Source organism: Bacillus rossius, chromosome 2 (assembly GCF_032445375.1).
Source record: "Bacillus rossius redtenbacheri isolate Brsri chromosome 2, Brsri_v3, whole genome shotgun sequence".
Lineage (NCBI taxonomy): Eukaryota > Metazoa > Arthropoda > Insecta > Phasmatodea > Bacillidae > Bacillus > Bacillus rossius.
Genome location: NC_086331.1, coordinates 65,370,847 through 65,398,206, shown reverse-complemented (window position 1 = coordinate 65,398,206; position 27,360 = coordinate 65,370,847). Strand labels below are relative to the sequence as shown.

At 35.6% G+C, this 27,360-nt stretch overlaps 2 protein-coding genes across 4 annotated transcripts in view; both read right to left on the bottom strand.

Annotated features, from left to right (window-relative positions):
* LOC134529339 (septin-1) overlaps positions 1–27,360 on the bottom strand; it is a 217,303-nt gene that overhangs the window by 107,806 nt on the left and 82,137 nt on the right. The gene's annotated exons all lie outside the window — the stretch shown is intronic.
* LOC134529338 (zinc finger BED domain-containing protein 4-like) lies at positions 6,378–18,015 on the bottom strand. The gene is made up of 2 exons (XM_063363295.1): positions 16,421–18,015; positions 6,378–16,327 (listed from the first exon to the last, which is right to left on the bottom strand). Exon 1 carries the CDS (start codon positions 18,013–18,015, stop codon positions 16,456–16,458), a length of 1,560 nt encoding a protein of 519 aa, XP_063219365.1. The 3' UTR covers positions 6,378–16,327; positions 16,421–16,455.

Genomic DNA, 27,360 nt, shown 5'->3' with positions numbered 1-27,360 from the left:
AAGTGCAGAAAGAGACTCTGTTGACAATGACGGCCTAAATTCAGTATGATTTTTTCGCACAGAAATAAAATTTCGCTCTGTGGAGGCATTGCTATGAGGGACACACAATAATGCAAACATTACTTTACTTAGGGCACTGTATTTAATTTGACCACTTTCATTTTTCAACTGACTTATTTTCCGCCAACTTTCATCAGACCTTGAACAATTTACAATGTCGTCTGTGAAATTTTCGAATTGATAGGCTGCAAACTCTTCTTCGAGCCTGTCACGCTGACTTTCTTCTATAATTTTTGGAAATCTATGGACGAAATACTCTACAGAAGTAAATGAAACATCTTGCCTAACAGAAATGTCAGCTACCTCTGCATGTTTTAAGAATACGTCAGTAAGAGGAAACTTTTTCAAAATGTAAATACAAGCTGCAACATAAAACTCCCTCACAGAAGAATAGAAATTTCTAACATCTATATCTTTTACAGACTTTTCCTGTAAGTATGCCCTAGTTTTCGCACCAATAACCAGCTCCGAATCAGACTTTTGATTTTTAACCTTCTGAAATTCAACCTCTGTGATTGAAGTGGCTCCAAGTTTCAGAGCAGATGGTTTGATAAACCTCATAAGTAAGTCTGTCAGAAGACCAACAAACTTTCTTCTCAAGATGTGTATGACAGGGGCTTCCTGCTGTAAATACACATTAACAGAATTAAAAACTGGGAGAACGGACTCCAAAAAATAACAGTACAGCTTTGTGACAGGATCCTGCATTAATGACCTCAACATTGAATGCTGTTTATTTGTTGAATCCACTTTCGGAAGAGGACCATGACAGAACAACATTTGTAAGGCTTCCCACTGCTCTACAACCCGAGTAATACAATCAAGCAAAGAAAGCCAACGTGTGCTTACATACTTCAAAATTTTGTGACTTTTCATCCCACAAATTTCCTGGTACACCTTCAAAGTATTCTTCCTCTTAGAGCTTTTTTCTAAGTAATAAAATAGTTGCACTAAGAAGTTTTCAACATTTACGAACAGATGTGAGGATGCCTTCTGAGCTGCCAAATGTACTAAATGGCATGAACAGCACTGCATTACAACTGCAGGGTGGTGTTCTTTTACAAAGGATATTACTCCTTTTGTTTCACCTGTCATTGTGTTTGCATTATCTGAAGAAAATGCAATGCAGTTTTCCCATGGAATTCTGAGAGAAGAGAGCTCTTTATTGATAACTGAAAAAATTCCTAACCCAGTGTTGTCACTAGTTTCCAAAACCGACAAAAGTACAACAGATACCTGACCTCGAGCTTGATTGAAAAACGAAACAACCAAAGGGTACAGCTTCACAGAATTAGAATCAGTACTTCCATCAGTTGCCAACGAGAATGGCACCTGCTGCAAAATAGAAACTATTTCTCTTTTTGATTCACTTGCCATGTGCTGAACCAATGCATTCGTCTTGGTTCTAGCACAACCATATTTATGCGCAATCTTTGAATCAGGAAACATAGCCCTAAATAAATTACCTGCGTGGTCGGAGACCGATAATGGGATATTATGCTCAATTAGAAATGAAGTGAACAACAACTCTGCATTCGTAACATCCGTATCACCACTGTTTACAAAAAAAGACGAAATTGATTTATTGTCTGATTTCACTTTCGCATAATCTCGGTGTTTCTTGCATTCAAAATGTCTTCGGCAGTCGTCTCTACCTCCGTGGGCAACCGAAAAATCACTATTACAGACGTTGCAGAATACATGATTCTCAGACACAGATGAACGTGAAAAACAAGGCCATTCACTTGCATAAATGTCCCGGTATTTTTGTAATACAGGTGTTCTTTTGCTAGTACTTTCACTCCGCACAGCAGCACGCTTCATCGTATTTTCAATGCCACTCTGAAACGGTAAAATAAATGACGCTGCCACTCTTAAACGGTAAAATAGGTGACGCGTCGCCCACGCAATCCAAACATAACGGCCATGTTTACAGTTAACACGAAAAGGACGCCGAGACTGCTTGAAAAAATCGCCGCAACAGCGCTCCTATTGCAAGATATCGACAGCGATAGCTATCGTACTCACAGCGTCAGCGATATAGTTCTATAGTAAACAAATATCACGTAAACGGCTTTTTGTGATTTTTGTAAAAAAATCCGTAATACTTTCTTACCAACCCGTAATTCAGTAATATATGTCACTACACCGCAATAATTACGGACAATCCGTAATGGTTGGCAGCTATGCACAACCGTACACACAATGTAAAACAAATACTGTAACAAACACAGATGAACAATGCCGTAAAACCAACAAACAGTAAGCACTAAAAACTGCACAGTACAGTACAAATATCACGCACAACGACAGAAATGATAGGAGAGATGACGGAGCGCTAAAGCGGGTAAGGAAAAACAGCAAGTAAACAACAATGGTGCGATGGGTGGTGAGTCACCAATGAGTCGGGACAAGTTCGGCTCGAGCACGGTCAGATCAACCGGAGTATTCATATGGAGTTAATGTCACCAGAGTTGCGGACCAGCCGCGGGTGGACGAGAGGGGTACTCCTTTATTTTATTATTCACAAAAAAATCACTTTCATTTTGGCTGTACAACAAATATATCTAAAAATGAATTGTAATGGCAAAATCTTAACAGATATGTTATTTTCTAATGGTAGTCATTAAAAACTTATTTGTTAAGATACCAAAGAAGAAAAAAAAGAATTACGGCATCATTTGTTAGTCTAGTTTCTTCCACGTTAAAAATTATTTTTTGGGTTTTACTCTGCAATATATGTGTTTCATGTGACAAACAAGGTAATAGTTTTCAGTGATGGCTTCTGTTTATTATTACCTTAAGTGAAAATCTTCAGATGTAAAGTAAAGAAACACAAGAGAAGATAGAAAAGAAATAAAGCTGTGCCCTTTCCGGTTAATCGCAGGCAACCCTTAGATTTATACTAACACGTGTTGCATTCCTAAAACCTGCTGCTGAGGTTCACCATTAAGTAGTGCTAAAAATGTTATTAGTGAAGCACTTGTAAGCACAACAAGCAGATTTTAAACTAGCTCTTTTCAACTTGCTGAACAAACAATTTCTGTTTGTTTTCCAAAATTCAAGGGTTTTTCAAAGTTTTCCAAAAAAAACTTGGCTAATTCAAGGTTTTACGATTTTCCCCGTCAGGTAGCCACCCTGTGATTGATTCTCTCCCTGTCACTGAACATCAGCACTAATTTTTGCTTTTATTATAAATCAAAAAAAATTTCTGCTTTCGTAATACTTTTCATTATTACATTCCCCTTGACATCCTGGTTGAAGATTTTGTGGGTGCAGCAGTCATTTTCCTTTCCCTCCATTCCCCTCCTTTGCTTTCTACCCCTCCCCTTCCCCACCTAGTTCCTCACTCAGCTGTTGAATCACTGTCTTTGGGCTGCCTTGAGTAGCAAGCTGTGTCTCCACTCTGGGGAATTAATCAACAGTATTAGATGCTTCACTTAGTTCATCCGTTTGCTGCATGTAAGAACTAGCTAGTTTTATATTTGCACCATTGTCCCACTTGTATAACACCCATTTAGGGTGTGGGCTATTATATTGTGGTGATTCCACCACATCTGTTTGACTCGGCGCGGTGCAGACGTCACTTCCCCACTCTCCCCTTCATCCCTTAGAGCCGCTCCCTTCTCTTTCTAATTGCTTACCCCTTCTATCGGCCAGTGTGCATGCACGCGAGGCTCTGAGGTTAACTATATAAGGTCTCCTGACCTCTGCCTCCGTCTTATTACATACCTTATACAGGTTTAGTTTGGTAACACAATCAGATCATGTAGTTTCTCCTTTTATTTAATTCAGTAGTTGTAAATGTGCGATGCGAGCAAGCGACGAGACATGGTATGTAAACTATTTGGACAGAACTTCCTTTGCGTGTGTTTATTTTGTTCTAGCCTTTTTTAACCATGTCACGTAGTGTTGAATCACATCTGCCAGCTCACTTAAATAATGTTTTCTTTTTTCCTAGTTTTCAAAAGATTGTCGAGTGCAAAGTAATGCCTTTTTTTGCATTCTTGGGTTTGAGCCTAATTAACATAAAATGTGTATGCAGATTTTGCACAATTTGACTTCTGCTTTTGTCCTGTTTGTATAAGCCCGTTTGTGCCAATTTAACAGGCATGCTGGCTAGTGTCTTGTTTTCGAGTCTTGCATTGCCTCCTTCACGATTTATCAGGAGAAATGTTATAAGCACATGTATAAAGATTAAATGTAACATAGTTGCGACCTAATGATTAGGCATGTGCTAGAGTCTCTTAACTTTACTGCTAGTATTACAAGCATGCACAGTATATTTATTCTCACTTGTAAGCGCACGTATATATATGAAATGTATCTTGTCATTTTTAGTTGTTAAATTTTGTACACCTGACTGTCGTGGCAGTATTTATATCTATTTATTGTGTTATAATTGGTTGGCAAATAACTATTCATATGGTGCTAATATCCTGTTTAAGTGTTAAAAGTAATTCTTGTACCTGTACTTGCAAATACTGTCACAATAATCTAAGAGAAATTATAGATAATCAACTGTCAAATAAAATTACATTATGGATACAGATATTGTGTTGGTAACACTAGATTCATAATGTTGAGACACGAGAGGCTTAGGGCTCATTCACTCTGGTCGTTGGAATTAGTTCAGAACACCTACAAAGCTCTGCTCTCTGTAGAAGAACAGAGATTAAAAACATAATTTTTTGAAGTGAAAACTTCTATAGGAAGGTTTGGATAGGGAGCAAATTCATGTAAGTCATCATCGACATGGTCAGGTGACGTGAATGTATGTATGTATGTATGTATGTATGTATGTATGTATGTATGTATGTATGTATGTATGTATGTATGTATGTATGTATGTATGTATGTATGTATGTATGTATGTATGTATGTATGTATGTATGTATGTATGTATGTATGTATGTATGTATGTATGTATGTATATATGTGTGTGTGTGTGTGTGTGTGTGTATACACACACACACACTCAGTGGTGCACGCGCAGCCAGTACTCGTCTTCAGTCCCTGTACATCAGTGCTGTGAATATGTGAATCGAATGTGTGTATACAGTGTTCAAATTGTGTTTTTGTTCAATTTTTATTTTAAATCTTAAGTATACGATTACTGTGCCGTAAAAAGTGAGTATAAAATATATTAATATTCTCATATAGATATATACTTTGAATAACGAAGAAAACAGTCTCTTTGTAGCAATATAACCTCAAAATTAAGAACATTATTTATTTGTTTAATACCTACAATTACTATGCAATGCGTATTTTATAGTAATTTAGGAGTTATTTTACTAATGTAATAAAACAAATTTGTTGTGTGATATTTTTTCGTAAAAATTGTGAAAAAGTCTCTGATTTTTATCAAAAAATATTTTCATATGTTACACAATTATATTTTACAAAGTTAGTATTTCTTATTTCAAATTATATTTGTATTTTCTTAGTTCTATTATTAATATTAGTTACTTCTATTGTTATTAATAATTCTATCATATGAAGTTTAGGAAAAAATGTTGTGTACATTATATTGTTATCCTCTCTAAATATCTATTTTTAATATTTTTTTTAGATCCTCGATTTTGTGTGGAAAATGGAGTCTTTGTAGCAATATAACCTAAACATTAAGAACATCAGTATTAATTTTTTTAATACCTACAATTACTATGCAATATGTATTTTATAGTAATTTCGGAGTTATTTTACTAACGTGATAAAACAAATTTGTTGTGTGATATTTTTTCGTAAAACTTGCGATAAAGTTTTCACTTCTGTTGGCAGCCCTCATGACTGCTTTGGAATCTTTTTTTTTATATTTAGCACTATCTCCCCACCTATAACGAACATTGGAGGTTGTTGGGTTGGTTCTAGACTCAAATTGAACCCAGCATTCTTCAATATAAATGGTGGGTTGTTCTTCACAGGATTTACATATGATTAGCTATCTTCTAAATTTCTGTTTTGGGGCCTTTTTGATATTCTGTTTGACCATAATGGTTGTATAGTGGTTTCTTGATAATCCGGCAAATATCGGACCTGAGCACTGCCAAATTACTGAAAACACCAGATTACTGGAAATTGCTAATAATGACACATTAAAATGGCAGAAGATATGTTGTATTGTATGAATATATACGTAATACTATATTATACACTACATTAATACATACATGCAATTGAAGTGTTAACATAAACTACAACTACAATAAAGAAAATTTTTAACTTACAATATAGTACTACTATAGTCTTGTATTAATTGTTTAAATTATTCCATTGAAGTTAAATGTATAAAATAATTTTCTATTTTCATCTCCTTTTTCACTTTAAATGACATTTTGTATACTTGTTCTTGAGTTGCTTCAATACTTAAATTTCACTCGCGGATATACCATTTTATTCTGCCCAGGTAATACACATAGCAAGGGCATCTATGACTGCGTCATGAAGTTTTGTTTGTATAGCTGGTGTCACTTGCCCTCCACATTTTACTCTTCATCCTCTCCTATTGTGGTCTCAGCCTCTATGTAATCATTGTCTGTCAAAAACTGGTTAATTTCCTCTTCATCACATCAACCACTTGCTGACGACATTGGTTGTCAAAACATTATCAGCTGCATTCAAGAGCTTTTTATCAATATCAAGAATGGTTGTATTGTTTGGCTTTCTCTTGTATTGCTCTAACAATTTCATGTTAGGCCACAAGTTTCCCTACGAAAACCATCATTTTTTAATTAGGTTTACCCACAAATTCGCAAGTGAGTAGACAACATATTTCCGGTTAATTAACTTTTAATGTTTTTATCTCACTGTCATCCTTAGACAAAACCTTGTACAAAAGGCTCTTTTTGTACTGCATTTTAATTGCTTGGATTACATTTTGGTCCACAGGTAGAAACATAACACAGATAAAACTGTCTTTTAAGTTTAAATTCTCTTAATGAGGGTGATTGGGGCAACTGTCCAAAATAAGTAATTCTTTTTGTGGAAAGTTCTGTTTCTTAAGAAATTCTTTAGTGATGGTACACATAGTTTGTCCAACCATTCTCAGAACAATAACTTGGTCATCCACATTTTACTTTGGTTTTTGTAATCAACAGGAAGTTGAACATCCTTAAATGCCCTAGGGTTTTTTGCCTCACCAATCACTAACATGTTCATCTTATGTTTACCATTTTCATTTGAACAAGGCATAAAAGTGACTTTGTTCTTTGCTAGCTTTTGTCCAGGGCACATCTTCAGCACAGTGAACATACTTTTTTTTTAGCTAAAAGCTGCCAAAACAAACTGATCTTGTCCATATTGTATACTTGGTCAGGAGTTAAAGCAATTTCTTCAATCACTTTTTGAACTTTTCTTTGTATGGCTCGACCACATCAACATCACATAACAGCTTTTCACCCGTTGTACTCAACAGCCGAATACCTAAACGTCTTTAAAATTTTCCAACCAGCCCTCACTGGCCTGAAAGTCATCTTATTTCGTGATTTATCTGTGGAAAAATCTAACTTTTCCCTTTTACAATGTCTCCAGAAATAGGTGTGTGCCTATTGTGTTCTTGTAAAAACCAAAAATGAAGGCTATCTTCAAATTGTGGAAACTGGCAAGTTTTCAGTTTTTTCTGCACACTTTTCACATTTTCATTTTTTTTTTCATAGAAAGTCTTTATCTTGTTACCGTTCATTCTTATGTCATGAATTATAGCACAAACAACTCCATATTCTTCAGCAAAACTAACATTGAACCTTTTTCGAGTCAGTTTCAAAATCTTGTTTTTATCCACATGTGATAATGTTTTGTGTTTATGCACACACTGTAGGGGCATTTTTAACTCACAGCACTGCAAACACACAAAATTACCCTGACAAAATACAGCACGTCAGCGAGCAAGCAGAGTAAGGAACAGAATGGCATTAGGCAGACAAGTAGACACACACATCGCGCACAGATGTCACTGACCCTACGACAAGCGGCCACTTCTCCAATTCATGCTCGAAATTACCGAGCTACCTGCTTGGTAGCTGCCTGTATAAAAATGCTGGATTACTGGGAGGACCGGAGAAGTGAAGAGCTATATTATAGAGAGAATATTGTATATATTTTTGTTGTTTTATAACCTCCCTGCTTTGAGGCCTGCCATTAACTGGCTTGCCTTTTTCTTGTCCCAAGGCATCGCTTGGCTTATTCTTCCTTATTCTTTGCAAGCACCATGCAGTATATTATCATGAACCCTTAGGTTTAGTAATTAAAAAAATTGCCTCTCCAAATTCATGTATTTTTTTAAGATGATTATATGTGATTTTAGTATATTATCTTTATTTTTTGCCTGTTTAAAACTATGTCGCAGTAATGACTTTCAGCAGTCTAATAGGACCATATTCGTACATGGGATTTATGCATGATCATATTTTTTTAGTATTGTGCACCTAATACTTGTTAATGGTAAGTAACAATCTTTAATATCATGTTCGTAACCTAGATATGGTATCAATCTACAACTTAGGCATTCTAAAGTATTTTAATTAAGTCTGAAGTCTTCTCATTTTCCCAAAAGAAAGTGAGTAAATGGACACAGCAAATAACACAATTTATACATTATTTTGAAAAACTGGGAAGCCCTAAATCACCATTGCAGGAATCCTTTATTCAGAAAAGTCTACTTATCACAATAAATAAATACGTCAACTATAAAAGACCTCTAAATTTCTGCACTAAGCCGGGGCATTCCATGTCAAATCAACACACCCATTTTACCTCACCATATCAGGTTTTGATGAAATTTTGCACAGATGTTACCTCCATACAGACTAACAAAATTATAAAATTTTAGAATGATATATCCATCCGTTTTGAAAATATTGCTTTGTAAATTTTCCAAAAAAAAAAAAAAAAAAAAAAAACTCAAAAAAAGCACGACAGGCATATTTTAAAATTACCATAACTCTTCTCCAAATTAAGTTAGAAAGGTGAGACAGGTGTCATTTTGCAGCATTTTGTATGGCCTTTCATGTGATATGTAACACAATGTCTAGAAAAAAAAATAATTTTCAAAATAATTTTTAAAATTTAAATTTAAAATTTTGGAAAAAGTGCAGTATTAATTATTTTCAAACAATTCTATAAAATTTTTTGTATAAATATTAAATTGTCTACAAAGTTTCAAAGTGGAGAGTTAATGGGTTCATAGTAAAATTAATTGAAAACAAAGGCCCTTTTTGTCAAACCTCAGGTTAAATGTTGGCAGCAAAGGAAAGCATAACAGAATACAGTAAAATTTTGTTGTAAAATACACAAAAAAAATCAGATAATTATATTCTGTACACTGAAAGTATCTTTAAGTGAACAATTTATTAATTAAATTTTACAGGGAATTTATTTTAAATGAGAAATACTTTATGCTGAAGTACAATATATGCAAGATTCCCCTGCACAATAATTTAAAATGAGAAATAAATTGAAGAAAGGAAATTAGCACTCACATGTTTGATTACAGTTCTTGAAAAATTCCTCATTGGTTTTTAAAGTGTCATTTTCAGATAGCACATCAATTATTCCAGTTGGTGTCACAGGATTTACTGTACATAACACATCTGTGAGAGGAATCCATAATACATCTGGTTTCCCTGGATAAGAAAAGGATAGTGATGGTCCAGCAGGGTGGAGAAATGTTACTTTCACTTCATCAATTTCTTCGTTTTTCTCCATAAGATAAGCTAGCCACCAGTTCTTGTCATATACAACTGCAGTATAACCCTTTACGTCTCCTATTTGCGGTTTGTCTAGTGATCTTGTAACAGTTACTTGTGTTGAATGTGTAGCTCCAGAAAATATTTTCACACTAATTTTTGATGTGCTTGAGTCAACAGGTATAAATGCATGATATTGCTGAGTTCCTTGGATGGTAATCGCCTGATTGAAACGATCTTTTAAAAATTTTTCTGACTCTACGTAATCCTCTTGTGTAGTGAAAGTGAAATTAATACCAGAAATATTTTCTACTGCCCATTCATAAAGCTGGAAAGGGGTAAATATCTGGTTTTCGTAGGGCCGTTGCAGGCTAGCTTTAGCTGCTAATCTCTTAACTGTACCTCCAACTCCCTCGCAAGGCCCTTTACCGTGAGCTGTGGCTGAAAAATGCCATTCAGCTGATATGTTGAAGTCTTGCTTGTGAGAACACAAATTGATGAAATTTCTCTTATTTTTATATTGGGCAGCAGACCCATCTGAAAAGTAAAAGAACTTACGAGGAACGTTTTTAAATTTTGTAATCAAAAAAGCAACCAAATTTCTTTGAAATGTGTAAACAGCAACTGTATTGTGCTCTAGGCAGTCAGAAATTACAACGTAGTTCAAATGTTCAATTCTTTTTTCTCCTTTATAATATATCATAAACGGGTGAATTGTGGCATGTCCCTTAGTCCAGTGGTAAGTCTGGGCTTCATCTTGTACAACCATACTGTAGTTTTCTGAAAAGTCGAGTGTAATGGCAAATTCAGATTCTTTTAAATTTTCCTTTAAGTGATTCATGAAAGAGGTCTGTTGTTTTGCAATAAAGTCGTGGCGGACTAAGAGTGACAGCTTGTCACAGAGTAAATCTATGAAATCTGCTGATGATTTCTGCAGTGTTTCTAAATTGCAACGGTCAACTGAAATCTACTGCCCAAATGTGATCTTTCGTATCAGGTGCTCTTCAAATGACTTCTCAAGGACGGTCCGTATTGCTGCAGTACCAGGACGATATGTACAAAGTCCAATATTGCAATGTATTGTTGGTGGATTGCATACCATTTTTGGTAGGCAATGTTCAAAGGTTTTGAATTCTCCATCTGTTAAATCACATAATCTTGCATTTTCAATCATCAATTTGACATTTTGATGGATTGTACATAAACACACTGCATGTGTCCCACTAGAACCCGCTAAAATACAATGCTTTGGACGAAGCTCCGCAAATTTTGAAATACCTATTTCAATATTTGGAAATTTCTCCTTGAATAAAGTGTATCCCTCTTTCAGATTGCACAAAATAAGTCTTTTTGATATTTTTTATTTATTTTTATTAGGTTCAGTGACTGTTATGGAGTCTTTAAAACCAGGCATCGCTCTACCGACTTCATCATTTTCATAAAATAAATGGACAGCTTCAACTACATCTTCTGAGAGGTGTTTTCCTGGTTTGCGGTTAGGACTTTCTAACATTACTTTTTCAGCCAAGAGTTTTTTTGATTGTCGTACCATGCAGTTAGGCGCATCAAACCCTCGCATTATTTTTCTAACTCCCCAATTTGGTGGTAAACAGGTTAATATCATTAACTTCTTGCTCCTACTAGTAGAACTCAAAGAAATTGGCTTTGAGGTTTTGCAAAACTGATTCCTCTAAATATTCACCATCATCCTCAGAGAAATTATCTGGCAACTCAAAAAGTTTTCCTTTTGATTGTGGAGTCAATTGTTTTAATTTTTCTGGTGCATAACTTTTTGATTTGAATTTTTTCCTATTAATAGGAGATTCTCCTAGCCCTTCTAGTGAAATATTTAATGAACCAATCACCTCTGAGGATGCAGAAAAACTGGGATATTTATCAGAATCTGAACTTGATTCTTTATCCTGGTGAGTAGAAGAAGAAGCAGCAGCAGTTTGTAATGTTGTAATTTCTATTCTACAGCTATCACAAATTTTTGCTCCCTTTGGCAATCCAGAAAACAAACTGCACATCCAACTAGTAATATTCCTTAACTTTCTTTTTTCCTTAATGTTGTGATTGCTTTTTTTTAATGGATTAAAAAACTAACTTCAAAAATGATTCACTGAGGGCCATTTCTTACCCTAAACTGCCCACCTTTTCATAGGGTTCCAGTCACTATCATGATGAACACATTACCTTTTTAAAAATAAATATCAACATTCTCAATTCAGAATGTATAAACTCCACCAATAATATAAATCAAATGGTCACATTTTATATAGGCGTAGCACTGATACTTGTACTAACAAATTTGATACTACATCAGAATACAGACTCCTAGCATAAACTAGCTGAAACCACTACTGTACAGTACTCTGAAAGAGCTAGGGGGGAATCCCAGGGCAAAGCAAGGATATCACAGAGCTAAGGGAATCCCAAGGCAATGGAAGGAGAATCCCAAAGTAAGGGGAATCCCAAAACTAGGGAAATCCCAAAGCAAATTGAGGGGAATCCCAAGTAGCTGGATGCTTGTCTGAACTAATCTTTGAAATCCTGTATCAGAGACAAGCAAAGTGTAGCACTAGAATTAATTACAATTGTGTCATTAGTGATTTGTAATCAATTTTATGTGTTTATACTTTCAACATAACTTATTATAATTAGAAAAATGGTTAAATATCACAATTGGGTAAAGTAAAGTATAAATATGGTTACAATTACCAATTAATTTTACTATGAACCCATTAACTCTCCACTTTGAAACTTTGTAGACAATGTAATATTTGTACAAAAAATTTTATAGAGTTTTTTGAAAAAAATTAAAAATGCCCTTTTTCCAATATTTTAAATTTAAATTTTACAAATTATTTTGAAAATTATTTTTTTTCTAGACATTATTGTGTTACATATCACATGAAAGGCCATACCAAATGCTGCAAAATGACACCTGTCTCACCTTTCTAACTTAATTTGGAGAAGAGTTATGGTAATTTTAAAATATGCCTATCGTGTGTTTTTGAGTGTTTTTTGGAAAATTTACAAAGCAATATTTTCAAAACAGATGGATATATAATTCTAAAATTTTATATTTTCGTTAGTCTGTATGGAGGTAACATCTGTGCAAAATTTCATCAAAATCTGAGATGGTGAGGTAAAAATTTTATTAAAAGTGTGTTGATTTGACATGGAATGACCCAGCCCCAAAAATTAAAATTACAACACAAATCTCCCTAAAATTAGGCAGCAGTTTTGAGTTTAAAAGAATTCTGCAAGGTGACTAAAAATGTGCATATTGTATAAAGTTATAGGCATTACAGTGAAACTTTGTTAAGATGTTTTTCAAGGGTCTGTCAAAAAAGTCTTAGCTGGGAAAACTTCCTAGAAGGGAAAAAATTTTCCTTTTTTTATTTTTATAGTTTACTAATACAGTGTAAACTCTTTATAATGTCACTTGATTTAACGAAAAACTCCTTAAAACGTTGAAAATGCTTGACTTTGGTTGGTTTACCTTGTTTTCTATACAATAATACACTCTATATAGCATCACAGAGGAGATAAGAACCAGAGGCGAAATCAGCTGTGCACACCCGAACTCGCCATGTTGACACATCGTAGGCTAGCCGCCATTTTTGTGGCAAGTATAATTCTGGCGTTGGTATAGCGTTTTAAACTTTGGGATGCTGCAGAGATCAGTTTTATGAAAATGAATGAGTTTCGTAAACGTTTTGGAGCCACTTGGTGCTCGGCACCAAACTGTTCAAACAACAGTGGTCAACCTGAAAAAAGAAACTTCTTCAGATTTCCTATAGATGAAATACTGTAAGTAAAAATAACGTGTCAACCTAGTACCTCTAAGTTCTGCAATGTTGATTCCACAACTTGCAAAATGTGGCTGTTACTTTCCTTCTTCTATTTGTTATATCTTAATTATCAGTAATATTTTAGAGTGTAATGTGGGTTTGTTAACTTATGCAGTAAACGAATATAGGAATTATCTCGATTAAAATTGGTGTAGCGTGTTAAAATAAAATAGCTGCTTATAGACCTATAAGTGTTCGAGTAAAACCATCAGATTGCTTTAAAACATAAGTGATGGGGTAAAATTCTCATTTATATGTACTTTTTTCATGTGGGTACATATAGTGTTGAGTAATGATTTCATTAACATGAAAAGTAATCAGTTCGGTTACCTAACCTGAGGTAAACCTAACCAAACGTAATTGTAACCCTAACAAGTAAAAATTTGCCATATAATATTTATAATAATAAAAATTTGTTTACCTAGCAATTACGCCAGCATATTTAATTTTACCAATGCAAAAAAAGGGCAATAAAAAAAATTTGAGTAATATTAGGCGGATGTCTAAAGTTCCAACCTCATAGTGTTACAACACAAAGAGGGATTTTCAAAATCACCAAGGAACAAGTTTTGGACTACCTTATTTTGAATGATCCCAAACAGTAGGCCCTAATGCTCATCTTACATACTAGACAAACATAAGCCTAATATTAAAATAATTAACTACCTACCACTATAAAAAGAACTTCGACAAATTAATTTACAGTTGTTCATCACATTTCTAAAATGAATTAATTTTTTGCTTAGAGTATTCTTGTGTGGCTAATAAATGAAATAATGAGCATTTGGTTGAATCGTGTTGTTATTCAATATGTTTATGAAATCTCTGCCTGTAGTCTTTGTAAGTTTTTTTGTATTTAGTTTCATAAAGCAAATATGAAAATGTAACTGTTTGGTTTAATTTTACTAGGTGCAGGAAATGGGTTGTTGCATGTAGGCGTGCCGACCTTGATGATAAAAGTTCAGCATATCTGCACAAGAACTGCAGAATATGTAGCGACCACTTCGAAGAGAGAATGTTTTTGAACGATTTGAAGAACAGAAGACATAGTCATGCTGTCCCCACCCTCTTCAACATACCAAATCCTCCTCCACGTATTTCTTCTACAAGAAGACATGTGAAAAGGAAGATGGAATGTCATGAACTCAGGTCTGTTGCAAGTAAGTATTGCCTTTGTGTCATGATTAAAAATTTGTAATTTTAATGAAATAGGAAATAATACCATATATGTCTTCATTGTTCCTCTAGAGATGCTGTAATGTACTGAACTTAGTGTAGGCTCCCTATACGCTAGAGAGTACAGGGAGTAGTGTGGGTGTTTATATATTTTACTGAATACCTGAAACTCATGCCATTACATTACACACAATACACATGAATGCATAAACAAATTTTGTCAAATTTAATAGTTAGAAGAAACAAAAGGATGAGCAATATAAAAATAAAAAAAAGTTACTTACAATAAAATAATTAAAATTTCTGTAGTGAAATCTTACAATTTTGAAGTCAATATGTTATGCATGTTGTCAATGACCTAAGTTAATTTACATTAGCTGCTAGTAACTTAATTTGTAGATGGATCAGGACAACTATAATTGCCAAGTTTTAATGGGAACCTGCACCTGTCATTGTTATGAATGTTGTTTTCAACCAATGAAATCCCTAAATCTCTTAATTTTCACTTCTGGGATGACCAGTATTACTATTATAAAAGATTATACTTGCAATTGGGCTACCACCAGGTGGTGAGTGATCTCGTTACTATCCCCACAGTACCAATCCTCCAAACCCTACCTAAATCTCCCAACCTCCTTCACATTTACCAACTCCTCCCACAGAATATTCTACTCCCTCTCAGTCCTCACAAGCATTGACTGTCTAACCCTCACTGTTGTCCTCCACGCCCTCTGTATATTTCCACTGTTGTTCCTCTTCCCTTGAGCATTCCTGCAGTTAGTTTACGTGCCGAACCTACCTATCCACCTTCACCATTCGCCACCTTGTACAGCCTAATAATTCTCTATTCTCCTCCTGTCCTTCAATGGTTTCCATCCAATTTCATCCCTGCCAGCCTAAAGTGCAACATGACTTGCTTTTCAAATATTTGAAAAACAATTTAATAAGCAACTATAGCATTGAACGAGGTGTTGCTGTGATAAACTTATTACAATAACTTAGAAAGTTTCATGGAACTTGCAATTTTTTGAGATTTGTAATAGTGATACACCGATAAGGCATTACCGAAACGATACAGATAACCAACATAAACATCGGCCGATACCGATACAAACCGATTACCGATTATTTTATCACATTTTCATTTTCCAACAGCTAAATTAAACAAATAATAATATATCAAGCAATACTAATAATTAAAATATCTTCACAGGCTTATATTATTTATTTTTATTCTTAAAAGTAAATATATCATGTGAAACACGCAGTTGACATTTAGTAGTCATAATTCAACACTGGCAAATTTGAATTTTAAAAAACAAGCTTTCTCAGGCAACATCATGTTGCGCTTCTCTTGGAGAATGTTTCCTGCTGATGAAAACAATCTCTCTGAGCACACAGATCCAAGGGGTATTATAAGATTTTTCAGTGCTGCCTTCTTCAGATGTGGGTAATTTACATCTTTTAACCAGAATTCAATCGGGTCTGTCCCTAGGTCGAATGTTGGCTGCTTCATGTAACTGTCCAGTTCTTCAATTACATTACCTGTAAATAATAAAATTACAAAATGACAAATATTTGGTTTAGCAATTAAATAATAAGATTTGTTGACTGTAGCACAGTGTATGTGGTACTTACCCCTAGTTGAAGCTGTTGTAGCAGCTATAGACTTATCAACCATTTTCTGGAACATCTGCCAAATTCCCTTCTGTGTAACATCTAGAAGTGCCAGTTGACTCAGAAGTCTGATCACATTTTTGCAGTGTCATGCTATAATTCAAACTATTTTTCACTGTTTCAATGCTGTCAGGATTTTGGAATGGATGGTGTTTATAACGAGGATCAAGCATCGTAGCTACTAGGAAAATCTCAGTCTTTTCCAATTCACCAAGACGTGAGCCGAGTGAATGTTTCAAATCGGTTGCAAAAGATTTAGTGGCACCTTTAACGGCTTTAACCTCCATTATCTTCATTTCCAGCATGTGATTTAGGCTGTTGACTAGTGGTATAGCATCTGCTACACATGCTTTTTCACTGCTGACTGTCTTGGTCACATCTTCAAAGTATGTAAGAAGATCTACTAATTGCTCGGCAAGCAACCAATTTTCAGCTGTAATCTGACACCTAAACTTCGAGCAATTTTGGAGAGCAACCGTGATGGAAAGACGCTGTTCTACAAGACGTCGTAACATTTGAAGAGTAGAGTCCCATCGTGTCGCAATATCTTGAATAAGTACGTGCTGAGGTTCGTTTACCTTTTTCTGTGCATCGACAAGAATTTTTTTGGCTGCTGTTGAATGACTGAAATGCCCTACAATGCTCCTGAATGCCGCAAGCAGTTCACGAACTGGACGTTGATTCAGCAGCCCATCTTTGAGTACAAGCTGAACACTGTGAGCTAAGCATGGAATATTAGGCCGTTTGAGGTGATCTCTTACGGCACATTTCATATTAGATGCATTATCAGTAACAACTGCACATACTTTATTGCCTATCTCCCAGTCTTCAAATATGTGCAAGAGATTGTCTGCAATGTTTACTGCAGTGTGCAAATCACCATCAAAAGGTAAAACTTCAAGGCAGAAATGTACCTTCTGAGACAGCTCTGCTTCATGGGCTGTGACACTAATGAAATCATTCATCTGAGACGAAGCCTCACTTGTCCACAAATCTGTTGTGACAGCAACATTGACAAGATTAGAAAGTCTCTCTCTAACTTTATTTTTCACTTTCTCATACATTTTTGGAATTACTGTATCGGCCATGTGTTTCCTTGAAGGAATGTTGTATCTCGGAACTGCTTTAGACATGAGACGCCTAAAACCATCATTATTCACAATGTCATATGGTTGCATGTCTACACATATCATTTCAGCAATCAATGTGGTAAATTCCTGAGCTCGTGGATCATTGGAATTGTACAGTAATTTCTTTTCGACTACGTCTTGCAGTGTTGGTTGAAGTAGACTTACTTTAACTTTCTTCTGAGAAGGGCCAGCAACCGAATGTTCCCTCTCAGTAGAACACGCCTGGCTTGTACTTTCTGCAAATGCAAATTGCTGAGGATGCCGTGTCTTAACATGATGCAACATGTTGGTGGTTGTGTAGCTTGATCGGCAAGAACCACCACGTGATATTACAGCACCACAATATAAACATATTGCTTTACTATCGTCTTCTTGGCTTGTAGTAAAATGTTTCCACACTTCACTTCTCTTTTCCCGCGTCGCCATTGTTTAAAACAGTCTCGTTTTCAGAAATACGCATTAGCAATAATAAACATTTACGTTTAAAAACACAACACCTTCGGAATACTTCCATAGATTATATGATGTCAACTAGGGATGGGTAGTTCGCGAACTACCAGTTCATTTTGAACTGTTCTGACGAGCGAACTAGGTGACTAGTTCGCTGTTACCAAAAACAATCGTTCTTTCGTTCTTTGCGTGTTTCTCCTCTTGTACTCTGTTTGGTCCTTACTGCGCATGCGCGAAAGATCCCTAGGTGACTAGTTCGCTATTACCAAAAACAATCGTTCTTTCGTTCTTTGCGTGTTTCTCGTCTCCTACTCTGTTTGGTCCTTACTGCGCATGCGCGAAAGATCCCCCCCCCCCCCCCCAACCATTGTCAAACAATATGCCACGTCTTTCTTTCTTGCTTTCTTCCCTCTCTTACGTTTGTTCTTTGTTTGGTCTCTTCCCCCCCCCCCCCCCCCTTTTTCTATATTTCCCCATCGCTTCGTCCTTCGTCAGTTCCAAGTACTGATCTGAACTACGAAGACCGAAGAGAAAGGGAGTACATATACACACTGAACTAGATAGTTCAAAGACATAGATAGTTCACACAGTAAGTTTATTTAATTGCGTAGTTAGGCTGTCGGTCATTATTTTCGTTTCGTTCTTTCTTGCGCAATGATGTATCGTTCGACGATCGTGAACTCTTAATTTTTATCTAATATTCTTTAGACATTTACATTACATTTTGGCATTAAAAAACGTGTCACGTAAATAAGTGTAATTACGTGAAAATTTCAGATAGCCTATACAATCTGAAATTAAACTTTAATTACACATAGACCACACATTAAAATACTACACTAAAATTTAAAGAAACATAATAAAACTTACCCAATACGAAAAAAATCAGCTTAGGTTGTCACAGATGAGAAAACATTATACAGTAGAACTTGGATAATTCGAACCTCAAGGTACCAGTCAAAAACTTCGAATTATCCAAAGATTCGAATTAAGGAAGTTCGTAATATAAATAGGGCCAAAACAATAAAAAATCATATTTTCTATTAAAACTCTTTATTGGTTGACATTTTTTTAATAAATACATCGATTAATGCCTAAACGATACATACATATTAAAATGACCTTAAAACTATTGAACTGAAACATAAAAACAACCTATTGTTTTTGAAAAAAAGATGATATTTTGGCCTGTTTTCTCGAATTAAGGCTCTCGGTCATTACAAAAGATTCTAACTTATTCAAAGAGATGAAGTATGAATCACTTACATTAATTCGGCTCTCAAAAAAAGTCTAAGTTCTTTTATGTGATTCATGGCGTCAGCTGCACTCGGCACCGGTTCTTCTTCTACTCCAGCGATCTCTTCTTCCGAACCTTCCCCGTCATCGTCTTGCTTCTCACTGCCGAGCACCTCTGCGATGATTTCGGTGTCAGTGACGTCACCGCACACCGCAACATCTTCATCGACATTGAGAAAGTCTTCGTACGAGATGGTCGGGTCGGCTCCCACATTCTCCCAGCCGTCGACTGCTGCTGGAATGGCTTCCGCTTCAGTGGCTTCCACAGTTTCGTCCTCGGTTTTAACAAAACCTGCCTTTTTAAAACAGTTTTTGATTGTTTCTGGCTTCACTCTGTCCCACGCTTGCTTACACATTCTGGAAGCTTGCAGAATATCGAGCTTTATTTTCAGGGCGTTTCCATCTCCGGACAGTATGTTTTCTACCAGCAAGGTTCTGTAGAAATGTTTCAAATTTTTTACTATCCCTTGGTCCATTGGCTGGACAACAGATGTCATATTGGCTGGGAAAAAAACCACTTTAACACATTTCAACACTGGTATGGTGTTATGCGCAGTACAGTTGTCGATGAAGAGGACCACCTGACGCTTTTCTTTAATAAACTTCTTGTCCAACTTTATTAGCCACTTTGAAAACAGGTCGCCTGTCATCCAAGCGTTTGAGCTGTTAACGTAATCCACCGGTTTCGACTTGACATTCTTAAAACAACGGGGATTAGCCGATTTTCCAATCATCAACAAGGGCAGCTTTTCTGAGCCGTCCATGTTTGCACCGACTAAAAGCGTCACTCTTTCTTTGCTTAGTTTTCCACCATGACATTTTTCGCTTTTAAATGCCAATGTTTTGTCCGGTGTGCATTTAAAAAATAGGCCAGTCTCATCAACATTGAAAATATTGTTTGGGTCTCTATCTTGGATAATCTCTTCTAAATCTCGCTTCCACTGGCCGGCTTCTTGCTGGTTCACTGCCCCACTTTCGCCACAGACTGCTTTGAACGTAATTTTATTACGTTCTTTGAAACCATCCAGCCATCCAGTGCTAGCTTTGAAATTTTGTTTGCCCAATTCTTTAGCGAATTGCTCGGCCTTTACCCTTATTAGGGGACCACTCAACGGAATTTTTTTGTCTCTGGCTTGCTTGAACCACTTAAGAACACAATTGTCGACGTCTGGATTATCTGGTTCTCGTAGTCGTTTTCGGTCTTTATCAAATTCCTCTGCACTGCTGAGAATTTTATCTCTATTCTTCAAGAAAGTGGATAGAGTGTTGGGTGGAATCCCAAAGTCCTTCGCGATTTCCAATTTCTTTTTCACGCCTTTGTCCACTTCCCTAATCGCCGCTACTTTTTCAGCTAGAGTGAAAGTTTTATAAGCACGGGATTTTGTAGACGAGGTTGACGCCATGGTTGCTATTCTCACAGTTCACTCACTAAACGTCACTGTACGTAAAAACTAAACGTAATCACACATCAAAAGACAATTTTAAATAAGCTACAGTACACTGTATGTTACAAAACAGACGATGCACAGTTGTACAGTACGGAGTGGAGAGGGGTGAGTGTGGGGAGGGGTGACCTTGGAGACACTACTGCTGCGTGTTGTTGCTACGCGCAGGCGGTCGGCACTCGGCACAAGTGTGCGGGAGGGGAAGGGTGAGTCATCACACTACAAGCTACCGCGCATTTGGTCAAACGCTTAACTTTTGCCGAGTAGCTATTGTTTGTAAAACGTATTTCCCGATAAATTTACAATTTTTTGAGCCGTAGTTTATAATTTATTCACTAAATTAGAGGCACCAAAAATTCGAATTATCCAAAATAAAATTCGAATTATCCACGATTTTTAGCATTGTTTAGATACAAAATGCTAGGGACCAAGAGAAAAATTCGAATTAAAGAAGATTTCGAATTAAAGAAGTTCGAATTATCCAGGTTCCACTGTACCATTATTTTGTTTTGTACACATGTGAAAATAAGCACATTACTTGCAGAAAATAAATTAATACACATTCAAAAATGTAAGAATTGTGTGAAAGAAAAACAATATGATAATCGTTCATTTGTAATGGGAGATATTGTTTACAAGCATCGGATTACTGTGTGCCTCTTTTATTTATAGAAAAAGAAATGCCCATAAAACAAAAAGTCTGTAACGATTGTGTTGGTGTCATGTAGGTATGGAATATTTTGGAAACCGCGATACAGTCCGCGACCGATGTAGTTCAATAGAACGGTTCCTAAAGAACTAGTCTTTGAAGTGACTAGTTCCGAACGAACTAGTTCTTTCCAAAGAACTATATTTCCCATCCCTAATGTCAACAAAGACGCCAATAACAGGAAAGTTAGCCAACACTGAAGTTCGCAAACATTTGGTGCTAAAGCAACCGCTCTCTCCTTTCGGACATTTTCATTATTTCTCACTATGATCGCTAGCGCTGCTAAACCTGATCGTAATCGTAACCACTTTAATGCTGTCTTATTCTAAAGTTGGCAGTACAACTTATATCTGTATGCAGGTATCTATGGTTCTTAGTTGCGTTTACAAAATAAATAGCGGCGGGAATGAATACTAAATTAAAATAGTGAGTGTGCGCCTAATTTTTTTAATTTAAAATCTGGCGTAAGATATGCGGCGAAATATGTCTACGAAATCTGACGAGAAAATAAGGGATGCGTAAAATACAACTTACATCGGTATCGGTATTTAAATAATCGGTGATAACGATTAATCGGTAAAATGTAATTATCGGCGATTATCGTTAATCGGTATCGGAATCGGTGCATCACTAATTTGTAATAACCTCAAACTGTGAAATGTAGAAAGTAAAATTGTCATTCCCCCCCCCCCCCCCCCCCCCCCCGCCAGAAATACTGAAACTTGCGTCAGATGATGAAAGCCTTTCCATGCCTTGCAGTTCTGTTGCAAGAAATGGTGTGTGTAAGGAAAGTGCAGCAGAAATCCTTCATTCACTGTCAAAAACATCAGGTATTACAAGTAAAAAATTATAGCAGCTCAATATAAGTTAAGTGGTGGATTAATATTTGTTGCACACATTTTGGCACACAAAACATGTGACACTAAATCACATAATTTTTAAAAATTGTTTACAAAAATGTTGGTTAGTTATGCATCATGTCCATTCTTGTTATCTTTAAAAGATTTGTGCAATGGGAGCGCATGACTTGATGTAAGTTTTTGGACATACGCCATTGCTAAGAACTTTTTCTGTTGAAGAAAAACTAATAAATAAAATAAATAAAAATACACAAGAAAGACAAAAAACACACAAAATTAAGCAAACAATTGCTGTTGTCAACAAGAATATAAACACCACAAAATATTCCGAAACAGAAATATGGTCAACAAACAAAGAAAAAAGTACTAAGTGAACAAAAAAACACACAAACGATGACAACACAAAAATATTGAAACCAAAATAATTTAGCACAACAGTTGAAACGAGACAAAAACACGACAAAACGAAAAGACAAAAAAATACAATAGTTTTACCAAAACAGAAACAAGCGACGTTTCGGGAACTGCTATCTGCTCCTGTCCTCAGGCAGAGACGCACATGGTACGGAAACACAGGTGCGACACCAGATCACTAGAGATGGTGATTTTTAGCATTTAAAATAATGACATTTAGCATTTTGAATTTGAAATTTAGCATTTTGTAGCATTTAAAAAACACAATTTAGCCAATTATCTCATTTTTCATTACTGAAGAAAAGTACATTTTTAAAAAAGAAACCGTTGCTTGCCGTTTTACCGACTTTTTTCCTTCAACCGACTTCTCGGTGAATCTTTTTTTTTTTTTCAGTCTGATGTCCCTCAGATTTAATGTGCTTTTCAAGTAAATCTTTTTTTTTTCCATTCCAGAAGGCGATTACATAAATTAAAATTGCGCATTAAAATATTCGTATCACTTTCCTATAACTGTTCACTTTTGTATTCATTTATGCGATTGCGAATGGAAATGACATTTCGTCCCATTTTTACCACGAGAAATAACAGTATACAACACATTCACGAGTATGCACGTATTTGTAAACACGCAACATTCCACAGACTACACAAGAACGCGGCTTTCACGTGAAACACAGCCAGAAAATGGGACTTACAATTTTTAGCGCAACGAAGTAGAGATGTCGCAATATGGTGGCCTAAAAACTTGTACTCTGCAAGATGACGGACAATCTTCCAGCTAGTTGTTCTTTGCTTTGTTTACAATCGCGAGGCACGGATGGCCATTCTACATTCAATATTTACGAACAATAGTAGTTGTGAATGACGTGACAATAAGATACTTGTGCTGAATACGCCATAAAATGATGGTTTCTTTTGATACTGAACTGAAACAAAATACAATCGGTAAATAAATTGTGTAGAGTGAAGACGAATCTACGTTTTTTTACCTTGATTTCGCATTTATCTCGGAATAGTCTAGATTTAGCATTTTATAGCATTTTATATGTAACATATGTATCACCACATCTAATAAATATTTGGAAGAGTTGTAACATGGTTTAACATGTTTTTTGTCTTGGGTCAAAGTTACCCTCAAAGGGCCAATGTTACCCTAACTGACGGTATGTCATATGGCCACTTAGCTCACTACGATACAACATAGGTTCAAGTAATATTTGCCAGGTGTTTCAATATTTCAGTAGCTTTCCAGTAGGCATATTATAGAAATTAATTTTATTTATAATGGAATAAAAATTTCAGCTTCAATATAAATAGCCTTGGTTTGAATTACCTAATTTTTGTTGTGGGTGGTATGTGTGTGCCTTTTAAATTAATATGTACAAAATCAAGTTAGCTACATTTGTTTCTTCTAATTAAAAGTATCTACATTTCATTTTTATATTAATTTTTTTCTTTAACACAGTTTCAGATGGTTCCATTGGTGTGACAGCAATTTTTTCTTCAACAAAGCTTCAGATGATTAAATTGGTGTCACAGAAATTTGTCTGAATAAATTTATGTGTACTTTTGTTTTTATTTTTGTAATCTATACAGTTATAATTTTGTGTTTTATTCAATATAATTTGTAATATTTTTTTGTAGAAAAGACATGTCCCTACAGTGACACTACCGTTTTTCGTACATTTCATAAGAATCACAGGCATCTTTGTCGCTTTCTTGTCCTGTTTAAATGCTACCTCTCTTGGTGTCAGTTGATGCAAACATATCGTTTAGGAGGTAGGCCTAATCGTCTTAGGCTGCAGGTAAGTCTCTTAATTGAATCAGTTTTTAACTATAACATATTAGTTTCACTGTGACTGGTTTTGTGTGTTTTAGGTGTTCAAAGCGAGTGTAAATGGCTTTGTAGCACGTTTCCCTTCCTATAATTTAGAGAAATCACGGATAGTTGGCACTTTCTTTTCTTGTTCTTATTACATGACTGTGTTAAGGTTGGGCATATCTGGCCCGGATATGAGCCAGTGTACATTTTCTTATCGGTGATGTCATATGTGGCCGAGATGTACTTTTTTCATGTGGGTACATAGTGTTGAGTAATGATTTCATAATATTGAAACATAATCAGTTGTTACCTAACCTAAGGTAAACCTAACCAAACATAATTGTAACCTAATAAACCTTATCCCAATGTAATCTAACCTTATCGTACTTAACAAATGAGGGTAAATGTTTCGTATTGCGTATCCAGGTGTATCCAGATATACCTTTGATCCTGATGGCATGATCCTGATGGCATGATCCTGTACAACTGAACCTGTGGTACATGATGCTTTTTTTTTAGCAGTGGGGATGAGCGTAGCGCCGACGAATTTTACAGTGCGAAAGCTGATATATAAAATAAATTATTTGTAAGATAAATTACATCAGGTTTCGCACTACGCCTCAGCTCTACGTGTCTCTACCACTAGTAAAAAAAAAAATAAGCATCATGTACCACAGGGTCAGCTGTACAAGACTGTGCCATCAGAATCGTACCATCAGGACCACAGGGTTAACTTGGATACGCAATACGGAACTTTCACCCAAATGAGATTAAGTTAGTTCTTTAGTAAAAACAGGGATTTTTTTTTAAGACTTTTGCACGAGAAGCTATTCCTGACATTTACTATATAATTTGAATTTATTGCAACAGGTTGACTACCTACTGTCCTAGAACTAGGCCTAATACTTTCCATGCTTTACTCACTGTCATTTGTGTATTTATTTTTTTATTTTTTTAATATTTCTGGAGGATCAAATGCAAAAAATTTGATATAGGTCTTCCCACTATTTTTTCTTGTATGCAGATATGGTCATGGATTGTGTGCTGTATAACCTCTGATTTCATGCAAATAAAATATTTCGTAAGTTGCCTATGCAAACACGCCGTCACACACGAACAAATAGGCTCGTCACTTAATTAAACATGCTCTAACACAACAAAAAATCACCGTCTCATAATACTTCACCACTAGCCAATCTACGCATGAATCGTAACTGAATGCATTCGTTACGTATGGTCCACGCCTTAATGGCAAATTGAATATAATAATGTGTCGAGTAGAAATGTACATAATAATGATCCATAATTCAGGAAAACGTAGCATTCAACATGTGTTTATGAGCAGCGCACACGCCACAAACATGGCGGCCAACTTTTCGACTGTCTACTGTCGAGTTCGCCAAAATCAGAGAGACCGCGCCTCTATTTCGTCTCTGGTTCACTTATATACTCTGTGATAGCATCAAGCTCATTCTATTTAAAGACAACAATACGGCATTATAAATCATTAAGCAGTACTTTCTATGTTGCCGAAGTTGATAAGAACTGCAGCTGTGTACGTTCTTTTGTTTGCTGTTTTGTTGTTGTATTATCTAGCACGTGTTTACTTAGACTGATGTACCGGAGATTCTAAGAAATTTTGTTTTTGGTTTTTATATGATGAACTTGCATGTGTTTACCTCGGTCACTAGACTTTTCTCAAGTTGTTACACGTTATCATTATTGCAGTTGCTTACAGAGTTTCTAACTTTAAACATGGTGAGTAAACAAAAATCTTTGTGTATTGACGAAAAAGTTTTATTAATATGCTCAATAGAGGCGGGAGAAAAGATGAGCGATGTTGGAAGATGCTTTGGATTTAGCCGCTCTACCGTGTCTACAATGTGAAAAAACAAAGAAAACACATTTAAAATAAGAGGAAACATAAGAAAATACAATAAAAATGTTGGAGCAGCAAAAAACATCAATAGAAGATAACAGACTATACGCAATAAGTGTTGTTATTTGTATGAATATTAATGTTTGTGTGTAAAATGTGTACTATATTAGTAAATACATATTATTATAGAATAGTAAAATATCTTTTTTCTCTCCATTTAACGACTACTCTCTATAACGCTGAAAAATGCTCAGTCCGTTAAGTGTCGTTATATAGAGTTTAAACTGTAGTATAATTAAACAAATTTACAAATGGTAAAAATTTATTATGAAAAATAGGACCTAAAGCTATATAACAAAACAAAGATTATATTTCTTACTGTAAGAAACTAATTCTAACTTGCATATATGTATGTTGAATAATAAATCTCTGCACAAATTAGTACAATAATACATACACTAAATTAAATTTTTCGAAAAACATGATCCAGTGTCGTTTGCTCAGAGTTCTTCTTGGTTTGCTGCATTATAAAATATTCAATGTGCCAAATATTGTCTGGCACATTTGCATTTCCTTGAACGAAGTCCCGCGGTCCTTCCAGATGCACTAAGGCATCAGAACAGGTTGTTTTTGGTTGTGCTCTTGCTTCACTTTCCTCATCCTCTTCATCTTCATCATCGTTTCTACTACAACTACGTTACTGTTACTGCTGCTTGCTATTGCTTCAGCATTCTGAGGCTCACAAGGCTGGAAGTCACTATCAGCTTCAACATATTCATCAAAACTACAAGTGATTTTTAGATTGCCTTGCAAACTTTTCCATGCACCCTTATCACCAACATCACCTTCACTGCCATCATCAATCACATCAGTAAGGGGCTACAATGTCACCTCGA